Source organism: Mustela putorius, unplaced genomic scaffold (assembly GCF_011764305.1).
Source record: "Mustela putorius furo isolate JIRA1106 unplaced genomic scaffold, ASM1176430v1.1 tig00000242_pilon_pilon_pilon, whole genome shotgun sequence".
NCBI lineage: Eukaryota > Metazoa > Chordata > Mammalia > Carnivora > Mustelidae > Mustela > Mustela putorius.
The window spans coordinates 19,298,500-19,321,167 of NW_025421325.1; the positions used below are offsets into that span (position 1 = coordinate 19,298,500).

General features: G+C 37.3%; 1 protein-coding gene across 3 annotated transcripts in view; it reads left to right on the plus strand.

Moving 5' to 3' along the window:
• The window catches only part of MTMR9 (myotubularin related protein 9), a 63,070-nt gene that overhangs the window by 8,515 nt on the left and 31,887 nt on the right, over positions 1 to 22,668 (plus strand). For 2 of the 3 annotated variants that reach the window (XM_004766066.3, XM_013063302.2), the window contains 2 exons: positions 4,738 to 4,846; positions 8,998 to 9,123. In XM_004766066.3, coding sequence (XP_004766123.1) covers positions 4,738 to 4,846; positions 8,998 to 9,123 — 235 coding nt within the window. The remainder of the gene's footprint in view (positions 1 to 4,737; positions 4,847 to 8,997; positions 9,124 to 22,668) is intronic. The other variant, XM_004766067.3, reaches the window with a different exon arrangement.

Consider the following 22,668-nt stretch of genomic DNA (forward strand, 5'->3'; position numbering starts at 1 on the left):
AAAGAGGACCGGCCTTTAAATTCCCTAGAAGTTACTTTTGGGGGACAAACTTACAATAGGGAGGGGCACAACAATAATGACTGCTGGCCTTTGCACGGCTGTGATCAGAAGCAGTAATCACAGTCAGAGCACAGATCCCTGATAGCTGGAGGACAGGATCTTTTTTCTCTGATGCTCAGTAGACTGTGTCTTTGCCCAGCTTGGCTTCCTCAGGCTATGCACGGGCTGCTCCAGGAACATGTGCATAGCTGCCCATCACATGGCTAGGGTGAGTAGCTGCTAGTTTGCTAAGAGCTGAATTTATCCAGAATCTCATTCAAGTCTTTTCCCTGGGAGCTGCAAGCCTTAATAGACCCTAGAGTCACAATAGGCACATCAAGCAGATCATGCCAGTGAAATTGTTGTCTAGATGGGGAGACAGATTCTTGGTGCTTCCTACTCCACTATCTTTCCAAAATACTTTACTTTATTGAGTTTTGAGCATTTTGGTTTTTTTGTTTTGTTTTGTTTTAAAGATTTTATTTATTTATTTGACAGACAGAGATCACAAGTAGGCAGAGAGGTAGGCAGAGAGAGAGGGGGAAGCAGCCTCCCTGCTGAGCAGAGAGCTGGATGCGGGGCTCGATCCCAGGACCCTGGGATCATGACCTGAGTTGAAGGCAGAGGCTTGACCCACTGAGCCACCCAGGCGCCCCTTGTTTTCTTTTGGTTTGGTTTTAAATATATTCTAGATACAAGTCTTTTATCAAATAAGATTTGCAAATATTTACTCTCAGTCTTTGGTTTGCCTTTTCATTCTCTTTAACAGTGTCTTTCAAAGAGTAAATAATTTAAATTCTGAAGAAGCCCAATTTATTAGTTTTTTTTATAGATTGGGGTTGTAGTGTCTTATCTTGGAAATCGTTGCCTAACCCAAGTTCACAAAGATTTTTGCTCATATTTTTTTCCAGCAGTTTTATAGTTCTAGGTTTTATCTTCAGGTATATGATCCATTTTGAGTTAGTTTTTATATATGGTTTATAGTACGCATATATGTATGTATGTATATTGCATATGGATATCTGATTGTTTTACCTCTTCTTCAATAAATTTTCTTTGCACCTTTGTTCATATATTTCTAGATTCTTTTCTGTCCCATTGATCTGTTTATCTTGGTGCTCTTACATTACCACAGTCTTACTTACAGTAGGTCTTTAAAAAATATTTATTTATTTATTTTAGAGAGAGAGAGAACGTGTGCACATGCACATGAAGGTGGGGAGGGGTAGAGGGATAAAAGCAGACACTCTGCTGAGCACAGAGCCTGACTTGGTTTTATTTCATGAACTGAGATCATGACCTGAGCCAAAATTAAGAGTCAGGTGCTTAACTAACTGAGCCACCCAGGTGCCCCTACAGTAACTTCATAGTAAGTTGAAATTATGTAGTGTTAACTATCTAGGAATGTTTTTACTAAAAATTTTTCTATTTAAGGTCATTTGCATTTCTGTATGAATTTTAGAATCAGGTTGTTAATTTCTAAAAATAAATAAGTAAATAAATAAAGCCTATGTGATTTTTATTGGAATTGTGTTGAATCTGTTGATAAATGAATTAGTTCAAAATTGACATCTGATATCTTTAAGTCTTCTGTCTCATGAACAAAGTATATGTCTCCGTTCATTTTATTTAGGTGCTTAATATCTTTCAACAGTATGTTTTAGTTTTCACTTACAGATTTCAGACATCTTTTGACAGATTTCCCCCATTTTCCCCATTTATTACACATTTTTGGATGCTCTTTCAAATAGTATTTTTAAAATTTCAATTTCTAACTGCTTTGTATTAATTATTTATTGCCATAGAAGTCTTCATGCCTTGCAGACCTGGAGAGGGACTCTCAGAGTTAGCTATTTACTCCAAATAGCTAGAAACTTGCCTGCAAGTATACCTTTGGTATGCACACCAACCAATCTGGAGTCCGGAACCTTATCTGCCTCCTCATATCAGGCTTCTGCGCTCAGGACTACTATTTTCTCCTCTCCTGCATTATTCCAGGGCCGGGTACAGACAACTCGGAATCATCTTGTAATCCAGAGCCTGACAGTTATTCAAACTACCTGATCCTAAACTTGCTCAGCTACCCTGCCTTTCCCATTCCTTTCTGTGAAAACTTACAGTAAAAGTTCTGGCCCATGCTTTCCTCTTGCACTATCTGTCTCCTGACACCCTGCATGACATGGCGTGCCCCCTCCTTTTGAGAACTGTGAATCACAAACTGTCTTTCCAATGACAGTTGTATCCTGATCTGTCAGCTCTGTCATCCTAAATAAAAACCAAGTCCTGAATATTTTAAACAATTGTTGCAATAGTATATAGAAATACTATTGAGTTTTGTGTACTGAATTTGTATCCAGCAACCTTACTAACCTCACTTTTTAATTCCAGTAGGGTTTTTTTTTTGTATTTTTCATTAGCTTTTCTAAATAGGCAGTCATGTCATCTGCCACTAAAGACAGCTATATTTCTTCTTTTCCAATTTGGGTACCATTTATTTCTTGCCTCATTGCACTGGCCATTAACTATCAGTACAGTGTTGAATGGAAGCAGTGAGAGTGAACATCTCTGTTATTCCTGATACTAGTGAAAAAGTATTTAGTCTTTCACCATTAAGTCTGTGATTAGTGGTAGGTTTGTTTTGTTGTTTTTCGTTTGTTTTCTTTTGGTAAATGTTTTTATCAGGTTGAAGATGTTTCCTTCTATTCCTGGTTTGCTAAGAGTGGGGTTTTTTGTTTTTGTTTTTTAAGATCAGGAATAGATGTTGAATTTTGCCAAATGCTTTTTCAGTATCTATTGTGATGTTCGTCTATATAGTTTTACTTTTTTGGTTTGGCGATACGATAAATTGCTTTGATTTTCAAATGATAAACCGCAACTGTTCATGATGTATTACCCTTTTTATATATTATTGGATTTAATTTGCTAATATTTTGATTAGAAATTTTGCATCTGTGTTCCTGAGGGATATTGGTCTATAGTTTTCTAATGTCTTTGTTTATTTTTTATATTAGGGTAATGCTGGCCTCATGGAATGAGTTGATAAATAATTGCCTCTTCTTCAACTTTCTGAAAGACTTTGTCTTGAATTGGTATTATATTTTCCTAAAATGTTTTATAGAATTCATCAGTGAAGCCACTTAGGCCTGGAGGGTTTTCTGATGGGGAAGATTTTCATGAAAATTGCAGTTTATTTAATAGCTATAGAACTAATTATGTTCTTCTTGAGTTTGTGTCTTCTGAGGAATTGGTCCATGTCATTTACCCTGTTGAATTTATTGGCATAAAGCTACTCCTAGTCTGTAGTGATTCTTTTTTTAATACTATACTATACAGTTTGTAGTGATTCTTGTTTCTCTCATTTCTGATATTGGTAAATAGAGACTGACTTTTTTCCTGATCACTTTGGCTAGTGGTTTATTGTTTTTATTATTTTCAAGCAATCACCATTGCTTTTATTATTCCCTATAATTTTCTTTTTTCTACTTCATCGATTTTGGTTTTGATCTTTATTTAATGTCTTCTTTGAATTTGACTTGCTCTTCTTTTTTTAGTGTAGTAGAATTTGGAGTCACTAATATGAAACTTTCTTTCTAATATAGAGGCTTTCCTCAGACTATCAGTTTCACCCATGTTCCCCCTTCTGTAGCTTGGAAACTCTCAAAACTGTAAACTGGGGTAATTGTAGGATTCACCTTTTTTCCCATCTCCCAGAGATATCCGTTCTTTGTTGTCTTGAAGATAGTTCTTTCGTATAGTTTGTCCAGTTATTTTGGTTGTTTCAGGTGGGAGGGTAAATATGGTTCTTGTCATACCTTTGCCGGAAGTAGAAGTGCCAAGAGTGTGAGTTTTCCAAATACATTTGATAAGAGGCATTCCAGTGTGTTGATAGGTTGTGGATGTCTGGTAGAATTACCTTTAGTAGCATTTGACCTGTGCTGATAATGTTTGCCTGTCCAAATTAACAATGCAGTGATGTGAGGCATAGGGGTGCTTACAGTTGAGATGGAGCTCAGGAAGAGTAGCCGTGGGAATTGCCTTTCTAAACTGGGCAAAATATAAGTAAAATGAATAGTATTTGGTCAATCTAAGAATTCCTAGTTTAGGGAATACTCAGAAGTATTAATGGAAAAAAAAGGGGCCAACCAGTGGCAAAGCACAAGAAAACTCAGAGCTGTCAGCAAATACAAAACAAAACAACAATAATAAAAAGAAGACAAAAATTGTAATCAAGGTAAAATTATATTTGTACAAAATTTACCAATACAAAAGTTATGAGTAGATATGGCATTTAGAATATATAATGTAAGTTAATAGTTTTTAAAGACTGAATGAGAGATACGTATATTTAAAATCAACTACTACAAGCTTGGAAGTAAGTAAAATCTGAAAGTGTTTTCCTATGCTCTATGAACATTTAATATATTAATTACAGATCTTTTTTTCTCTATTCTTTGAAGTAAGGCCCTGAATAATCTTCATTAAGTGAAGTTATGAATTCAGGAAATTTTAAGTACATCTATTTAAAATAATTTATGGCTCACATTTTTTAATGTCCTGACTCTTCCTTAATTAGACTAATTTGAGAGAAGAAAGTTGAATATAGATGGTAATTACAACTACATTCTTTTTTCAAGGAGATAGTCATATGTTTAAAGATAGAAATATATGTTCTTAAGCATAATTTGTAATTTTTTACAGATTTGTGGGACCACTGGGTACCATCATCATAAAATGTAAAGATTTTCGAATAATTCAGTTGGATATTCCTGGAATGGAAGAATGTTTGAATATAGCCAGTTCCATTGAGGTAAATATTTCAGAGGAAAAATCTGATGAAAATAAATAGTAATTAGAAAAGAACCTTATATTCTGACTCAGTATGGCTCTTATGTTTTTTTAGTAGATGGTTGGTCATATTCTGTGACTCACATATTGAAAATTGACAGGAAAGGCCTCACCCTGATTCATTGTTATAGGAATATAATAAGATTTTATTTACTTTTAATAGTTTTTAGTGTGACTTATTCCTCCAGGTTCACTTGTAGCATTTGACAGGATTTCCTTCTCTTTTAAGACTCAATGATACTCCACTGTATGTATATATTATAAGGTTTTTCTAAAAAGTAACTTCTTTTATAAAGCAGGGGATTATCACCAATGATTATAGTCTTTGTTTGTCTTTAGTAAGTTGTAATTTTCCCTACGTCATGTTTGCTTAAGACAGAGCATGTTTGTTTTATATTCGTAACAACAGTATTGAGTATCTGTTCAGATAACAAATAATAGATATTTTGCTTGGATAATTTAATATTTAAATGGAAGAGCTCACACCATTTTCTTCCCATTCAAACTAACTATTTTGGTTTACACTCAAATTTTAAATTGCCTTGTTTTAAATCATTGTCACTTAATTACAGCAATTAACTTTTTGTTTATAGTATTTTTAAACAATTATAGACACATCGACTTTTTTCCCACTTTGGTCTTTGAGTGACTAATCTGGTCTTTGTATCCAGAATGAATGCTATTGGCTTAACTACTAAAAGGAGACAGAAAAGTTTAAAAATCTGTAATTAGGATCTTACTTGCTTTTTTAAATAAGAATAGAGAAATTTAAAAAACTGTCATGCTGAGAAAAATGGCATGGAACTGGTTTACTTTCTGCCTTTGCTGAATTTTACTTAGAGGAAATGAGAAGATGAGCTGAACTATTTGTCTTGTCGTTTGGAAGTGATGTAGTAACGTTGATTTGGCCAAATTTGTGAACATGGGTAAGGAAGACACTCTGTGGTTTCTAGGCTGTTAAATTGAAACACTGTCCTGCTCTTTGGGCAGGGGAATACTACTGACCCATTTCATTTGAGCTTTTTTTTTTTTTTTTCCTGTTGTGGGTTTGGATTTTCACTAATCAGTCTACATTTTTCTTCTTATCCCTTTTATATAAAACTTAAAATATAGCTGGTTGGTGGATGTTAGTGAAGTTGCTTATGGTGAAGGATAATGGTAAAGGAAATATAGGGCAAAGCCTGTTACCCACTTTCTGATTGCATTTATTTAGTTTTGTTAGCATCTGACACTAATCAGTTGTTTAATTGGCTGTATATAGTACCTGAAGTACTTTAGAAACTGAGTATGTAGAAACTCTTGACCTCAGAAAGTGAATGATCTATTAATTATTTTACAACATACAAATATACATTGTAAACTTGGTCTCTTACCTTTTCCTGGTATCCAGTTCCTTCCCGCCTCCCCTATACATCTTGACAAAACTTGGTAGTAACAAGTGAATTGCTTATATAAAACAGTTGAGCTAGTCTTTCTAATCAAGAATCCATATACCGTAATATATTCTGCTGCCACAAATAGAATTCCATTGGAAGACTAACTGGCAAGTGGTCAGTTTTCTAAAATGTAGCAGGAAGCCTAATGAAGCTTTTTTCTATGTAGTTTCCACTGTCTTTTGGAATTGAAATGTTTTCAGTTCTTTCAGCATTAATGTGTTTAAAGGAAAAGTCCTAGTGACATAATATGTGATCACAAGTCAGAATATGAGTGCTTATTACCTACTAAAGTGGCTGTTGGGGCGCCTGGGTGGCTCAGTGGATTAAGCCGCTGCCTTCGGCTCAGGTCATGATCTCAGTGTCCTGGGATCGAGCCCCGCATCGGGCTCTTTGCTCAGCGGGAGCCTGCTTCTCTCTCTCTCTCTCTCTGCCTGACTCTCTGCCGACTTGTGATCTCTCTCTCTGTCAAATAAATAAATAAAATCTTAAAAAAAAAAAAAAAAGTGGCTGTTGATTTGCATTTAAAATTGTGGTTGTACCAGCCACTATGGAAAACAGTATGGAGGTTCCTCAAGAAATTAAAAGTGGAACTACTGTATGACCCAGCAGCCCCACTTCTGGATATATATCCAAAGAAAACAAAATCATCTCAGAGAGCTATCTTTACTTTCTTGATCATTGCAGCATTATTCATAATAACCAAAATATGGAAATAGCTTAAGTATCTGTCAGCAGATGAATGGATAAAGAAAATATGATATTTATCCGTATATCAATAGAATATTATTCAGCCATAGAAAACAGTAATCCTGATATTTATGACAACAAGTGTGAAACTGGAGGGCATTATGCTAAGTGAAATAAACCAGAAAGAGAAAGACAAATATTGCATGTTCCTGCTTATATGTGGAATCCTAAATACTAAAAAAACTTAGAGAAGCAGAGAGTGGAAAAGTGGTTGCTAGGGGCTGAGGGAGATAAGGAGAGGTTGGTAAAAGTTACAAACTTACAGTTATAAGATAAATAACGTCTTAGGATCAAATGTAAAGCATGGTAACTATAGTCAATAAAACTATATTATTGTATAATTGAAATTTTCTAAGAGAGTAGAACTTAAATGTTTTCAACAGAAGGCAAGTATGTGAGAAGATGGATATGTTAATTAACTCCAGGGGGGTGTCCTTTCACAATGTATCATATCATCATTTTGAATATCTTAGTTTTTTTTTTTTTTTAAAGATTTTATTTATTTGTCAGGCATAGAGGGAGAGCGAGCGAGTGAGCACAGGCAGACAGAGAGGCAGGCAGAGGCAGAGGGAGAAGCAGGCTCCCTGCCGAGCAAGGAGCCCGATGCAGGACTCGATCCCAGGACGCTGGGATCATGACCCGAGCCGAAGACAGCCGCTTAACCAACTGAGCCACCCAGGCGTCCCAATATCTTAGTTTTATTTGCCAATTTTACCTCCGTAAAGATGAAATTTTTAAAAGATATTGCAAAGAATATCTTAAAAACAAAATTTTTAAAAGGTGAAACAGTAAAGTAATGTTTGTACTGAACAACAGCAGCTCTGGCCTAGGTCACACGTGACCTAGGTTAGTGTGATTGACACTTTAGTGGTCAGTTTAGTGTGATTGGCAGCCAAAGACTGTATAGAAGTGGATAGTGGATTATACAGCAATGCTTCTTCATACTTTCTGTATTATGAGCCCGGGGGGAAAAGTGTCATGATTTATGGGCAGATGGAAGAATAACATTGGATGAAGATGTTTTGTTAAACTGCTAAACTACATGTCTAATCTGCTTTTAAAGTCTTGGGCCCATTCGTTTGTGAATCTGGTCTTTCTGTGATCTAGAGGAAGGTAGCTTTATTCTGAGAGTTTTGGAGAACTAACATGATGTTGGGCTCCTGTGTGAGTGTCTCCATAATTACTGTAATTTGAATTATGCTAATTGATTTTGGTACCTTTTTTCCCAGCCGTAGAAGTTTTTTATAAGTCCCCTGTCAGAAAGTTGAAACTGCCAGGTGATGGAGGATGTCCCATCTGTCTGTTCCTCCCATTTAGTCAGGTTTTCCTGTTGGTGTTATCCAGAATTCAAGTGTTTCAGATGATTATAGGCTCATTTGGGAACCACAGAGTTGTTGCCCCAGCTTGAGAATGGGTCACTGTAACATGAAGGTAATATACGTGGGCACCAAGCTGTAGCATCTTTATTTATGGTAAATAACAGACACTGATTTTTAAATAATGTACATATGTTGATATACTCAATATCTGAATTTTGATCCAAGGCCTTTTTTCTAAGCAGATCCTGTTTCTTTTCTGATCCCTAGAAATATTTAGACCTTTTTTATTAGGCTTTGTTAAGTGGTATCAAAAGAAGTTATTTAATTTTTCTTCTGGAATAGGTGTGCACACTTTTTTTGTTCTTGTGTTCATTCATGAAATGTTAACTGAGCATATGCTATGTGCCAAGTACCTTGTTAGATGCTGAAAGTATGGAGATCAGCTTCAGTAAGCTTTAATTGTGTCTAGTGGTAAATACAATGTTGGAGAAGTAGATGGGGTGTGCATCCTTATTAGACTGTATTTATTTAATACCGATTTGGTAGTTAGAAGATGTTTCAAATTGCGGTAAGTTCCTTTCTCTTTCTTTTATCTCCTTTTTATGCCCTAGGCATTGTCTACACTGGACTCTATCACTCTGATGTACCCTTTCTTTTATCGGCCCATGTTTGAAGTGATGGAAGATGGCTGGCATTCTTTCCTTCCTGAGCAAGAGTTTGAACTCTACTCTTCTGCTGTGAGTAGCGTTTGAGATAACTTATGTGTAATGAGAAATAACCCATACTTTACTTGTGAAATGATCCCTTCCTTTTGACAACTAATAAGGTGTTGTTTGCTTTTCCATGCCTGAAAGAAATTTCTGTTAGTGCTAGTACTGAAGCTTCTGCCATTCAGAGATTTGTACAATTTGTTTTCAATTCTGCAGGGATTTTTATTCTAGTGGATTTCGGCTGGATCCCAGATGTTACTTTTTTAAATTTTGCAAATGATATTGGTAAAACATTAAGATCTTCAAGAAGATAGTCCTGACCTGTTTTGAGTTCATTGTTGATTGTTTTAAGAGCTTCTCCATAGAAGCAACTTTATATGTAGTAATTGGGTTCTGAGCCATCCCCAAAAGTCTGCTGAACCTGCTGTGTGCCTAAGACAGCATTAGAGAAACATACATCAATTTTTTCCGGGGGATAATTTTTGTGTTTTTATAATTTGGGCTATTATGACCAGGTCACTAGAATTGTTAAATTCTTAACAATTTTATTCCTTTCTTCTTCCATCACACTTATGTAAATGGGCCAAGGTATGGTGGGGGTGGTGGTCAAGAAGTAAGGATCAGGGGACTATGTAACTTAAAGAATAAAGATGTACATGTCAGCAAAGTAATAAAGTAACAGAAGGTCACTTTTTTATTGTATGGGCATGTTTATGTACTTCATGGGTAACTACCTGTGTTTACACTTACATTTAGTGTTTTTATTGCATTAAGAACTGCAGAGTAAACATTCTTAAATGCATGATACTTTTTTGCTGTAATCACCTACCACTAACAGTTAGCTTAGAGGAATCCTTAATTATTTCCTAGGTGGGAAGTGGCAGTCACGTAGTGATCAGGAAGGGAGAAGTCTGGATGATTTGTTTGGGTAGCCAACACTATGTGTACGAAGGACTTACCCATGATTTATCTTGGAGTTAGGTGCCATAAGTGAACCAGTCTAAGTCTACCTTCTACAGGTCAACATTCAAATCAGTCTCCTGTTCTGTGCAGGAATCCGCTATGCTAAAAACATCCATGATGTGGTCATTTAGCCTCTGCTTGAAATCATAGTGTGGGAGAATTTGCAAAAACACAATGGTGTCCCATTTGGGGACAGCTCTAATTCTTAGCTGATCTCTGTTTTCCTGTACATAGACAGCACAGGAAATGTTTCTGATGTTACCTTGTGTCATTTAATTTATCTCATTCCTCTACTATGAACTCTTCTTCAAATTAGGAACTCTTATGTCCCCATTAAGTTTTCTTTCCTGCAGATTAAATATCAGTATTTACTTCAACTTTTTCTAATAATGGTGGCCTCAGGGCCATACACTGCCCTTGTTGCTTCTCCCAGCAGGACCTTCCGTCTTATCATTTATTCTCTTAAAATATAGTACCCATACCACTTGGTATAGATTGGAACTATTATTGATGCTTTCAAGCAGCTTAAAGTTATATTTGCTTTTTTGAGAATTAAGTTAATAATGAAATAAACTAAAATTTATACATTTTCTCATATGTGTTAGTAAGGGATCTGCCCTGTGTTTTTGTTATTGTATTTACTTACTAACTAATTTTTGTTTAGATTCAATACTTTTCCAAGTAGGCATTTTCTTTTTGGTTTAGCTAATTATTTAAGTTGTTTGTATATATGAAATTCTGGTATTTTTCTGCAAATTTTATAATCCACAGATTTAATGAGAACATCTTTAATGCCTTGTTTTTGAGGTATTTAGTTACTATTATTAGATGATGGAAATTTAAGATGAGCAAAGCATGGTTCCTTCCTTCTCCTTGTTGAAAGTCTGACAGTTATTTAATTAATCAAGTACAATGAAATAAGTGCTGACAAAAGTATCCACAAGGCATAGGGAAAATGACATTAGATTTGTGTTACTGAAAATCAATTCTGTTGCAAAATGCTAAGAAACTGCTTGAAAAAGCTATTGTAAAAATACACAGAAGATGGTTGGATATAGTGTAGAAAGATTCAGAAAGTAGAATTAAAAGGCATTGGTGAGCCACTCACTGGAGGTGAAAGGTAAAACAGGCAGTAGCATCTAGGATGCTACCATTGAGAAGAGAAAAACAGAAAGAGAAATGTGTTTAAAGGGAATGAGGTAAGTTCATTTTGGGGGATGGCAGTTCAAAGAGCCTGTATGGTACATCATTGAATATATAGAAGAGAAAGTCTGAAGCTTACTTGAGAGGTCCTTGTTAAAAATGAAAAACTGAGGGTAATCAGCAAATACTCTTTGGAAACCATGAGGAGAGACTGAGAATGCCTAAGGAAAGCATCTAAAGTAAAAAGGATGACAAGGATTGAACCATTTAAGAAATGAATGGAGGAAAACCCAAGGGACGAGTGAGTTTCAAGTAGGAGAGAGTCAGCAGTATGCAAAACTTCTTAGTCATTTTTTGTTGTCTCTTTCCTGGTCTAGAGCATAAGCTGCTAGATATAAACTTTACAAGGGCTGGAACCGTTATCATTCTGGTTTCCTATTGTATTGCTAGCACATGATAGGCAAAGGGTAAATATTAGTCGAGTGAATGAATGTAGGTGTGAATTTATTCAGGATGGGTCAAAAGGGTAGTAAAGCCTTCTATATATTGTTAGAAGTCCTCTGCCAGGTTACTCTCTTTGAGTAAGGGGTTTTTGTTGTTGTTGTTGTTTCCATCTGAAAACTTTTTAATTAAAATATTAGCCAGTCCCTACTTCATTATTATGTCTAAGAGAAATGTGTGGTATTGACAGTACTAAAACTAGCTATCAGGATATCTTGTGGTGCATCCCAGATATGTTACTGGCAGCTTGACTTTTTGGGACTTAGTTTCCATGTCTACAAAATGAAAATGTTGAACAGAAATGATCTCTAGAGTTTCTCCTACTTGAAGCATGCTTTTATTCTAGGATATCATGAAAGATTATTTCAGGTACTTTGTTGAAATAGTCATACATGATATATCTGTACTCCCTCAATCTATTTGAAATTATATATAAAAAAGGTAATAAGATTCCGCTTATGATCGAATAACTCCTCTATCTGAGAAGACCTCCTACAGAGATCAGTGACAAACTATAAATGAAACACAAAAAAACCTGCCACCTGAAAGCTCTGGTAATTGAGCAGAAAGCAGCGTATTTTGGAGGGGTCAAAATGCAGAGAAAGTGAATGACAGAATGAAATTCCTATTTGGGGAACTTTGTCTTGAGGTCAGCATAGTTGTGGCATTGATAACATGGAACAGCTAACATTCCCATAGAAAGCCCACTTTCCGTCTAGTAGGAGGAACCAGGTGAATGGCTTGGGGCATCAGAGAGCTAAAGAAGAAGAACCTTGGTTCTGTGGTATACAACCTTGAACCTGTGGCTGATTGTGAATGATGTGTGCTTGGAGCATACTAAGATCCGTCAGAACCAAGAGCTGAGCTGCCTTGGTTCAGCTGAAGTCTGAACCACAGGTGTTAATGGAATTTGCAATTCAAAGCTAACAAAGTTAATTGCCTACTAAAACAAAAAACATTAAGTCTCTTCAAAGGACTATAATGGGACGCCTGGGTAGCTCAGTGGGTTAAGCCGCTGCCTTCGGCTCAGGTCATGATCTCAGTGTCCTGGGATAGAGTCCTGAGTCGGGCTCTCTGCTCAGCAGGGGGCCTGCTTCCCTTCCTCTCTCTCTGCCTGCCTCTCTGCCTACTTGTAATCTCTCTCTGTCAAATAAATAAAATCTTAAAAAACAAAAACAAAATCAAAAAAACCAAATGACTATAATGGAATGCAGAGTTTCCACAACACAACGTTTGCAGGATACAATCTAAAATAAAGCTAAAATATTGTGACCCATTCTGAAGGGAAAAGTTGGCAGTACCAACCCCAAGATGACTCACTCAAATGTTTAAAGTATCACACAAGAACTTTTATTAAAAGATTTTATTTTTTTGATACAGTGTGTGCAAGGGAGCGCTGGGTGGGGCTGGATGTGGAGAGCAGAGGGAGAGGGAGAAGCCGAAGCAGAAATCCCCACTCAGCAGGGAGCCCAACATCAGGGCTTGATCCCAGGACACTAGGATCATGACCTGATCCGAAGGCAGATGACCGACTGACTGAGCCACCCAGGTGCCCATCACAGAAGGACTTTAAAGCAGTTCTTAAAACTGTCCAATTTCTCATAAAGGAAAATATGCTTAAAAACAAAACAAAACAAAACAAAAAGTTAGGAAATACCAATAGAGAGATAGAAAATATAAAAAGAATCGAATGGAACTTTTAGAACTTTGTGAAAATTATATCTGAAATTAAAAATTCATTGAATGAGCTAAAAGCAGAAGAGATGACAAAAAACAGAACCAATGAATTTGGAATTAGAGCAATAGAACTTACTTTGTAGAAAGAAGAGGGAGGGGATAAGTTTTAGTAAAAAAGCAGAGTCTCAGGGACCTGTGTAACAGTATCAGAATGTCTAACATACATGTAATTGGAGAACCAGAAGGAGAGAGTAGAGAGAATAAGGTAGAAAATATATTTTAAAAAAATTATGTTCAAAAACTTTCCGAATTTGAGGATTGCTATAAATTCAAAAAGTTCTGCAAGCCACAGACAGGATAAATGCACAGAAAACATACATAAGCACTTCCTAGTCAACCTGTCAAAGAGAAATAATAAGGAGTTCTTGAAAGCTGCCAGTTAAAATTGAAACATTACATACACAGAGACAACAATCAAATGAGTGTGGACTGTTCATCAGAAATCATGAACCAGAAGAGAAAACTATAAAGTGCTGAAAGAAACAAAACCTGCCAACCTTGAGTTTTGTATATGGTGAAAATATCTTTCAAGAAGGAAGGTGAGACAACATTTTCAGATAAAAGGAAACTAAGATTTATTGCCAAGAGGCCTGTAGGGAAGTAATACAAGGGAAACTTGAATATTTAGAATTATTGAAGAATATTGCAAATGCTAAATACCTAGGTAAATATAACAGGCTATTTTTAAAATTTTTTTAAAAATATACATGACTATTTAAAGATTATAGCATTGCCTTTGTGGTGTTTATAGTGTATGTAGACATATATGGAAACTATAATGTTAAAGGTGATGACTGGGTGTGCGGTGGCTGATTGGATAAATATACTTTTACAGTTACATTGTTTGTTGTAAGAATCTGTCATGTGCATTGTAGGATGTTTGGCAGCATCTTTGGCACCACCAGATGCCAATAGAATACTCCTCCCCCTGCCTGTGGTTGTCTCTACACGTTGACAAAAGTTACCTCTATGCAAAATCACCCCTGGTTGAGAACCATTATCCTAGAGCAATTACTTTTTTAAAAATGGGAAGAGCTATAATTTAAAATTTAATACAAATATTAAAATGCAATTCTAAAAAAATAAATAATCTAATAGTACTAGTGGGAAAGAAAAAAACAACAATAAAAACCGAAGGGACAAACAAAATAAATGTTAGGAATACCCAGAATATTTATATATAAATTAAACAAAATACTTTTACTAACCTAGGAGTCAAGAAATGAAATCATAAAGAAGATTAGAAAATATTTTGAACTGAATGATAATAAAAATGCAACATAAAATATGTGGAATACAGCTAAAGCAATATTTAAAGAGAAACTTAGAGCTTTAAAATGCTTAGATTGAAAAAGGAGAAAAGGTCTAAAATCACCAACGTAAGCTATGGAGAAAAAAGAGCAAAGTAACTGGAAGGAATGAAATAATAAAAAGAAGAGTATAAATCAATGAAATACTTAGAACTCATAAACAAGTTTAGCAAGGTTGATCAATGTTTATATACCAAAACTAATTGTATTGGCAACAAGCAATCTGAAAATGAATAAAATAGTTAGGAATAAATTTAACAAAAGAAGTACAGATTCTTTACACTGAAAAACACAAAACATTCCAGAGAGAAGTTAAAGGATCTCTAAATAAATGGAGAGATATACCATGTTTGTGGATTAGAAGACAGTATGGTTAAGATCACTAGTGGGCTGAGGTACATAGCGGACCACAAAGTAAATATTTTAGGCTTTGTGGGTCATGCAGTCTCTGTTACAACTACATCACTCTGCTGTTGTAGCATGAAAACAGCAATAGATAACACATCAGTGAATTGGTAGTGCTAGGTTCCAAAAAATCTTTACTTACAAAAATGGGCAGTAGGCTGGATTTGGCTTGTAGACTATTATTTGCTGACCTCTCATTAAGATGACAATTGTCTCTGGGGCACCTGGGTGGCTCAGTCAATTAAGCATCTGCCTTCAGCTCAAGTCATGTTCACAGGGTTCTGGGATCAAGCACCAGGTCTCACTCTTTGCGCAATGGGAGCCTGCTTCTCCTTCTCCCTCCCTCTGCTGCTCCCTCCTGCTTGTGCTCTCTTTCTCTGTCAAATACACAAGTAAAAATTTTTTAAAAAGATGACTGTTGCCTCCAAATATATAGATTCAGTGAAAAGCCTATCAATTCCAATAGCTGTTTTATTTTGGGGTTGGTACTGACAGAACTATCTGAAAATATGTATATGGATTGCAAAGTTACTAGAATAGCCAAAACACCTTTAAGAAAATAAACGGTTTACTTTCATTGATTTTATTTTAGTTATTTATTTATTTTTAAAGATTTTATTTATTTATTTGACAGACAGAGATCACAAGTAGGCAGAGAGAGAGGAAGGGAGCAGGCTCCCTGCCAAGCAGAGAGCCCGATGCGGGGTTCCATCCCAGGACCCTAGGACCCTGAGACCATGACCTGAGCCGAAGGCAGAGGCTTTAACCCACTGAGCCACCCAGGCGCCCCTTTTCCTTGATTTTTGTTTTCAAGATTTTATTTATTTATTTGTCAGAGAGAGAGCGAGAGTGAGCACATGCAGACAGAGTGGTAGGCAGAGACAGAGAAAGAAGCAGGGTCTCGATCCCAGGACGCTGGGATCATGACCTGAGCCGAAGGCAGCCGATTAACCAACTGAGCCACCCAGGCATCCCAACCTTTTCCTTGATTTTAAAAACTTAATATAAAGCTTCAGTAATCAAGAGAATGTGATAGGGTAGACCAGGAGGAGTCAAGATGGCAGAGAAGTAGCAGGCTGAGACTACTTCAGCTAGCCGGAGATCAGCTAGATAGCTTATCTAAAGATTGCAAACACCTGAAAATCCATCGGCAGATCGAAGAGAAGAAGAACAGCAATTCTGGAAACAGAAAAACAACCACTTTCTGAAAGGTAGGACCGGCGGAAAAGTGAATCCAAAGTGACGGGAAGATAGACCCCGGGGGGAGGGGCCGGCTCCCGGCAAGCGGCGGAGCAACGGTGCACAAAATCAGGACTTTTAAAAGTCTGTTCCGCTGAGGGACATCGCTCCAGAGGCTAAACCGGGGCAAAGCCCACACGGGGTCAGCGTGGCCTCAGGTCCCGCAGGGTCACAGAAGGATCGGGGGTGTCTGAGTGTCGCAGAGCTTGCGGGTATTGGAACGGGAAAGCCGGCTACAGAGACAGAGCCGACAGTAAGCTCACAGCTCGGTGTTACCTTGAACTGGTTGCAGGCTCAGTGAGCTCAGAGCGCGGCCGGAGGTCAGGCAGACGGGAGTAACTGGGCGCTGTTCTCTGAGGGCGCACTGAGGAGTGCGGCCCTGGGCTCTCGGCTCCTCCAGGCCGGAGACCAGGAGGCCGCCATTTGTATTCCCATCCTCCGGAACTCTACGGAAAGCGCTCAGGGAACAAAAGCTCCTGAAAGCGGATTACTCACCCCGGCCGGCCCCCGGTTAAGGGCGGTGTAATTCCGCCTGGGGCAAAGACACTTGAGAATCACTACAACAGGCCCCTCCCCCAGAAGATCAACAAGAAATCCAGCCGAGACCAAGTTCACCTACCAAGGAGTGCGGTTTCAATACCAAGGAGAGCAGCAGAATTCCAGAGGAGGAGAAAGCCAAGCACGGAACTCATGGCTTTTTCCCTGTGATTTTTTTTAGTCTTGCAGTTAATTTAATTTTTTTCTTTTTCATTTTTTGTTTTTTTTTCTCGCCTTCGGGTAAATTTTTTTTAAACTATTACCTTTTTCTTTTTTAACGATTTTTTACTAGTTTATCTAATACATATATTTTTTCTTTTTTATATTTTTCTTAGGTGTTTTCTTTTTTTTAAATTCTTCTCTTTTTTTTCTTTTTTCTTTTTTTTTTCTTTCTTCCTTTTTGAACCTCTTTTTATACCCTTTCACCCCACTCACGATTTTGGATCTCTTCTAATTTGGTTAAAGCATATTTTCCTGGGGTTGTTGCCACCCTTTTAGTATTTTACTTGCCCCTTCATATACTCTTATCTGGACAAAATGACAAGACGGAAAAATTCAACACAAAAAAAAGAACAAGAGGCAGTACCGAAGGCTAGGGACCTAATCAATACAGACATTGGTAATATGTCAGATCTAGAGTTCAGAATGACAATTCTCAAGGTTCTAGCCAGGCTCGAAAAAGGCATGGAAGATATTAGAGAAACCCTCTCGAGAGATATAAAAGCCCTTTCTGGAGAAATAAAAGAACTAAAATCTAATCAAGTTGAAATCAAAAAAGCTATTAATGAGGTGCAATCAAAAATGGAGGCTCTCACTGCTTGGATAAATGAGGCAGAAGAAAGAATTAGTGATATAGAAGACCAAATGACAGAGAATAAAGAAGCTGAGCAAAGGAGGGACAAACAGCTACTGGACCACGAGGGGAGAATTCAAGAGATAAATGACACCATAAGACGAAACAACATTAGAATAATTGGGATTCCAGAAGAAGAAAAAAGAGAGAGGGGAGCAGAAGGTATACTGGAGAGAATTATTGGGGAGAATTTCCCCAATATGGCAAAGGGAACGAGCATCAAAATTCAGGAGGTTCAGAGAACGCCCCTCAAAATCAATAAGAATAGGCCCACACCCCGTCACCTAATAGTAAAATTTACAAGTCTCAGTGACAAAGAGAAAATCCTGAAAGCAGCCCGGGAAAAGAAGTCTGTAACATACAATGGTAAAAATATTAGATTGGCAGTTGACTTATCCACAGAGACCTGGCAGGCCAGAAAGAGCTGGCATGATATTTTCAGAGCACTAAACGAGAAAAACATGCAGCCAAGAATACTATATCCAGCTAGGCTATCATTGAAAATAGAAGGAGAGATTAAAAGCTTCCAGGACAAACAAAAACTGAAAGAATTTGCAAACACCAAACCAGCCCTACAGGAAATCTTGAAAGGGGTCCTCTAAGCAAAGAGAGAGCCTACAAGTGGTAGATCAGAAAGGAACAGAGACCATATACAGTAATAGTCACCTTACAGGCAATATAATGGCCCTAAATTCATATCTCTCAATAGTTATCCTGAATGTTAATGGGCTAAATGCCCCTGTCAAAAGACACAGGGTATCAGAATGGATAAAAAAACAAAACCCATCTATATGTTGCCTCCAAGAAACTCATTTTAAGCCCGAAGACACCTCCAGATTTAAAGTGAGGGGGTGGAAAAGAATTTACCATGCTAATGGACATCAGAAGAAAGCAGGAGTGGCAATCCTTATATCAGATCAATTAGATTTTAAGCCAAAGACTATAATAAGAGATGAGGAAGGACACTATATCATACTCAAAGGGTCTGTCCAACAAGAAGATTTAACAATTTTAAATATCTATGCCCCCAACGTGGGAGCAGCCAACTATATAAACCAATTAATAACAAAATGAAAGAAACACATCAACAATAATACAATAATAGTAGGGGACTTTAACACTCCCCTCACTGAAATGGACAGATCATCCAAGCAAAAGATCAGCAAGGAAATAAAGGCCTTAAAGGACACACTGGACCAGATGGACATCACAGATATATTCAGAACATTTCATCCTAAAGCAACAAAATACACATTCTTCTCTAGTGCACATGGAACATTCTCCAGAATAGATCACATCCTCGGTCCTAAATCAGGGCTCAACCGGTATCAAAAGATTGGGATCATTCCCTGCATATTTTCAGACCACAATGCTCTAAAGCTAGAACTCAACCAAAAGAGGAAGTTTGAAAAGAACCCAAATACATGGAGACTAAACAGCATCCTTCTAAAGAATGAATGGGTCAACCGGGAAATTAAAGAAGAATTGAAAAAAATCATGGAAACAAATGATAATGAAAATACAACGGTTCAAAATCTGTGGGACACAACAAAGGCAGTCCTGAGAGGAAAATATATAGCGGTACAAGCCTTTCTCAAGAAACAAGAAAGGTCTCAGGTACACAACCTAACCCTACACCTAAAGGAGCTGGAGAAAGAACAAGAAAGAAACCCTAAGCCCAGCAGGAGAAGAGAAATCATAAAGATCAGAGCAGAAATCAATGAAATAGAAACCAAAAAAACAATAGAACAAATCAACGAAAGTAGGAGCTGGTTCTTTGAAAGAATTAATAAAATTGATAAACCCCTGGCCCGACTTATCAAAAAGAAAAGAGAAAGGACCCAAATAAATAAAATCATGAATGAAAGAGGAGAGATCACAGCTAACACCAAAAATACAAACTATTATAAGAACATACTATGAGCAACTCTACGGCAATAAATTTGACAATCTGGAAGAAATGGATGCATTCCTAGAAACATATAAACTACCACAACTGAACCAGGAAGAAATAGAAAGCCTGAACAGACCCATAACCAGTAAGGAGATTGAAACAGTCATTAAAAATCTCCAAACAAACAAAAGCCCAGGGCCAGACGGTTTCCCGGGGGAATTCTACCAAACATTTAAAGAAAAACTAATTTCTATTCTCCTAAAACTGTTCCAAAAAATAGAAATGGAAGGAAAACTTTCAAACTCATTTTATGAGGCCAGCATCACCTTGATCCCAAAACCAGACAAGGATCCCACCAAAAAAGAGAGCTATAGACCAATATCCTTGATGAACACAGATGCGAAAATACTCAACAAAATACTAGCCAATAGGATTCAACAGTACATTAAAAAGATTATTCACCACGACCAAGTGGGATTTATTCCAGGGCTGCAAGGTTGGTTCAACATCCGCAAATCCGTCAATGTGATACAACACATCAATAAAAGAAAGAACAAGAACCATATGATACTCTCAATAGATGCTGAAAAAGCATTTGACAGCATCCCTTCCTGATCAAAACTCTTCAAAGTGTAGGGATAGAGGGCACATACCTCAATATCATCAAAGCCATCTATGAAAAACCCACCACAAATATCATTCTCAATGGAGAAAAACTGAAAGCTTTTCCTCTAAGGTCAGGAACACGGCAGGGATGTCCATTATCACCACTGCTATTCAACATAGTACTAGAGGTCCTAGCCTCAGCAATCAGACAACAAAAGGAAATTAAAGGCATCCAAATCACCAAAGAAGAAGTCAAATTATCACTCTTCGCAGATGATATGATACTATATGTGGAAAACCCAAAAGACTTCACTCCAAAACTGCTAGAACTTGTACAGGAATTCAGTAAAGTGTCAGGATATAAAATCAATGCACAGAAATCAGTTGCATTTCTCTACACCAACAGCAAGACAGAAGAAAGGGAAATTAAGGAGTCAATCCCATTTACAATTGCACCCAAAACCATAAGATACCTAGGAATAAACCTAACCAAAGAGACACAGAATCTATACTCAGAAAACTATAAAGTACTCATGAAAGAAATTGAGGAAGACACAAAGAAATGGAAAAATGTTCCATGCTCCTGGATTGGAAGAATAAATATTGTGAAAATGTCTATGCTACCTAAAGCAATCTACACATTTAATACAATTCCTATCAAAGTACCATCCATCTTTTTCAAAGAAATGGAACAAATAATTCTAAAATTTATATGGAACCAGAAAAGGCCTCGAATAGCCAAAGGGATATTGAAAAAGAAAGCCAACGTTGGTGGCATCACAATTCCGGACTTCAAGCTCTATTACAAAGCTGTCATCATCAAGACAGCATGGTACTGGCACAAAAATAGACACATAGATCAATGGAACAGAATAGAGAGCCCAGAAATAGACCCTCAACTCTACGGTCAACTCATCTTTGACAAAGCAGGAAAGAATGTCCAATGGAAAAAGGACAGCCTCTTCAATAAATGGTGCTGGGAAAATTGGACAGCCACATGCAGAAAAATGAAATTGGACCATTTCCTTACACCACACACAAAAATAGACTCAAAATGGATGAAGGACCTCAATGTGCGAAAGGAATCCATCAAAATCCTTGAGGAGAACACAGGCAGCAACCTCTTCGACCTCAGCCGCCCCAACATCTTCTTAGGAACAACACCAAAGGCAAGGGAAGCAAGGGCAAAAATGAACTATTGGGATTTCATCAAGATCAAAAGCTTTTGCACAGCAAAGGAAAGAGTTAACAAAATCAAAAGACAACTGACAGAATGGGAGAAGGTATTTGCAAACAACATATCAGATAAAGGACTAGTGTCCAGAATCTATAAAGAACTTAGCAAACTCAACACCCAAAGAACAAATAATCCAATCAAGAAATAGGCAGAGGACATGAACAGACATTTCTGCAAAGAAGACATCCAGATGGCCAACAGACACATGAAAAAGTGCTCCATATCACTCGGCATCAGGGAAATACAAATCAAAACCACAATGCGATATCACCTCACACCAGTCAGAATGGCTAAAATAAACAAGTCAGGAAATGACAGATGCTGGCGAGGATGCGGAGAAAGGGGAACCCCCCTACACTGTTGGTGGGATTGCAAGCTGGTGCAACCTCTCTGGAAAACAGCATGGAGGTTCCTCAAAATGTTGAAAATAGAACTGCCCTATGACCCAGCAATTGCACTACTGGGAATTTACCCTAAAGATACAAACGTAGTGATCCAAAGGGGCACGTGCACCCAAATGTTTATAGCAGCAATGTCCACAATAGCCAAACTATGGAAAGAACCTAGATGTCCATCAACAGATGAATGGATCAAGAAGATGTGGTATATATACACAATGGAATACTATGCAGCCATCAAAAGAAATGAAATCTTCCCATTTGCGACAACATGGATGGAACTAGAGCGTATCATGCTTAGCGAAATACGTCAAGCGGAGAAAGACAACTATCATATGATCTCCCTGATATGAGGAAGTGGTGATGCAACATGGGGGCTTAAGTGGGTACGAGAAGAATAAATGAAACAAGATGGGATTGGGAGGGAGACAAACCATAAGTGACTCTTAATCTCAAAAAACAAACTGAGGGTTGCTGGGGGGAGGGGGTTTGGGAGAAGGGGGTGGGATTATGGACATTGGGGAGGGTATGTGCTTTGGTGAGTGCGGTGAAGTGTGTAAACCTGGTGATTCACAGACCTGTACCCCTGGGGATAAAAATATATGTTTATAAAAAATAAAAAATTTTAAAAAAGAGAGAGAATGTGATAGGGTATAAAGAAGACCTATACATGGATGAAATAACAGCTAAAACTATAAAACTTCTTGAAGACAGCATAGGAGAAAACCTTTATGACCTTGGATTAGGCA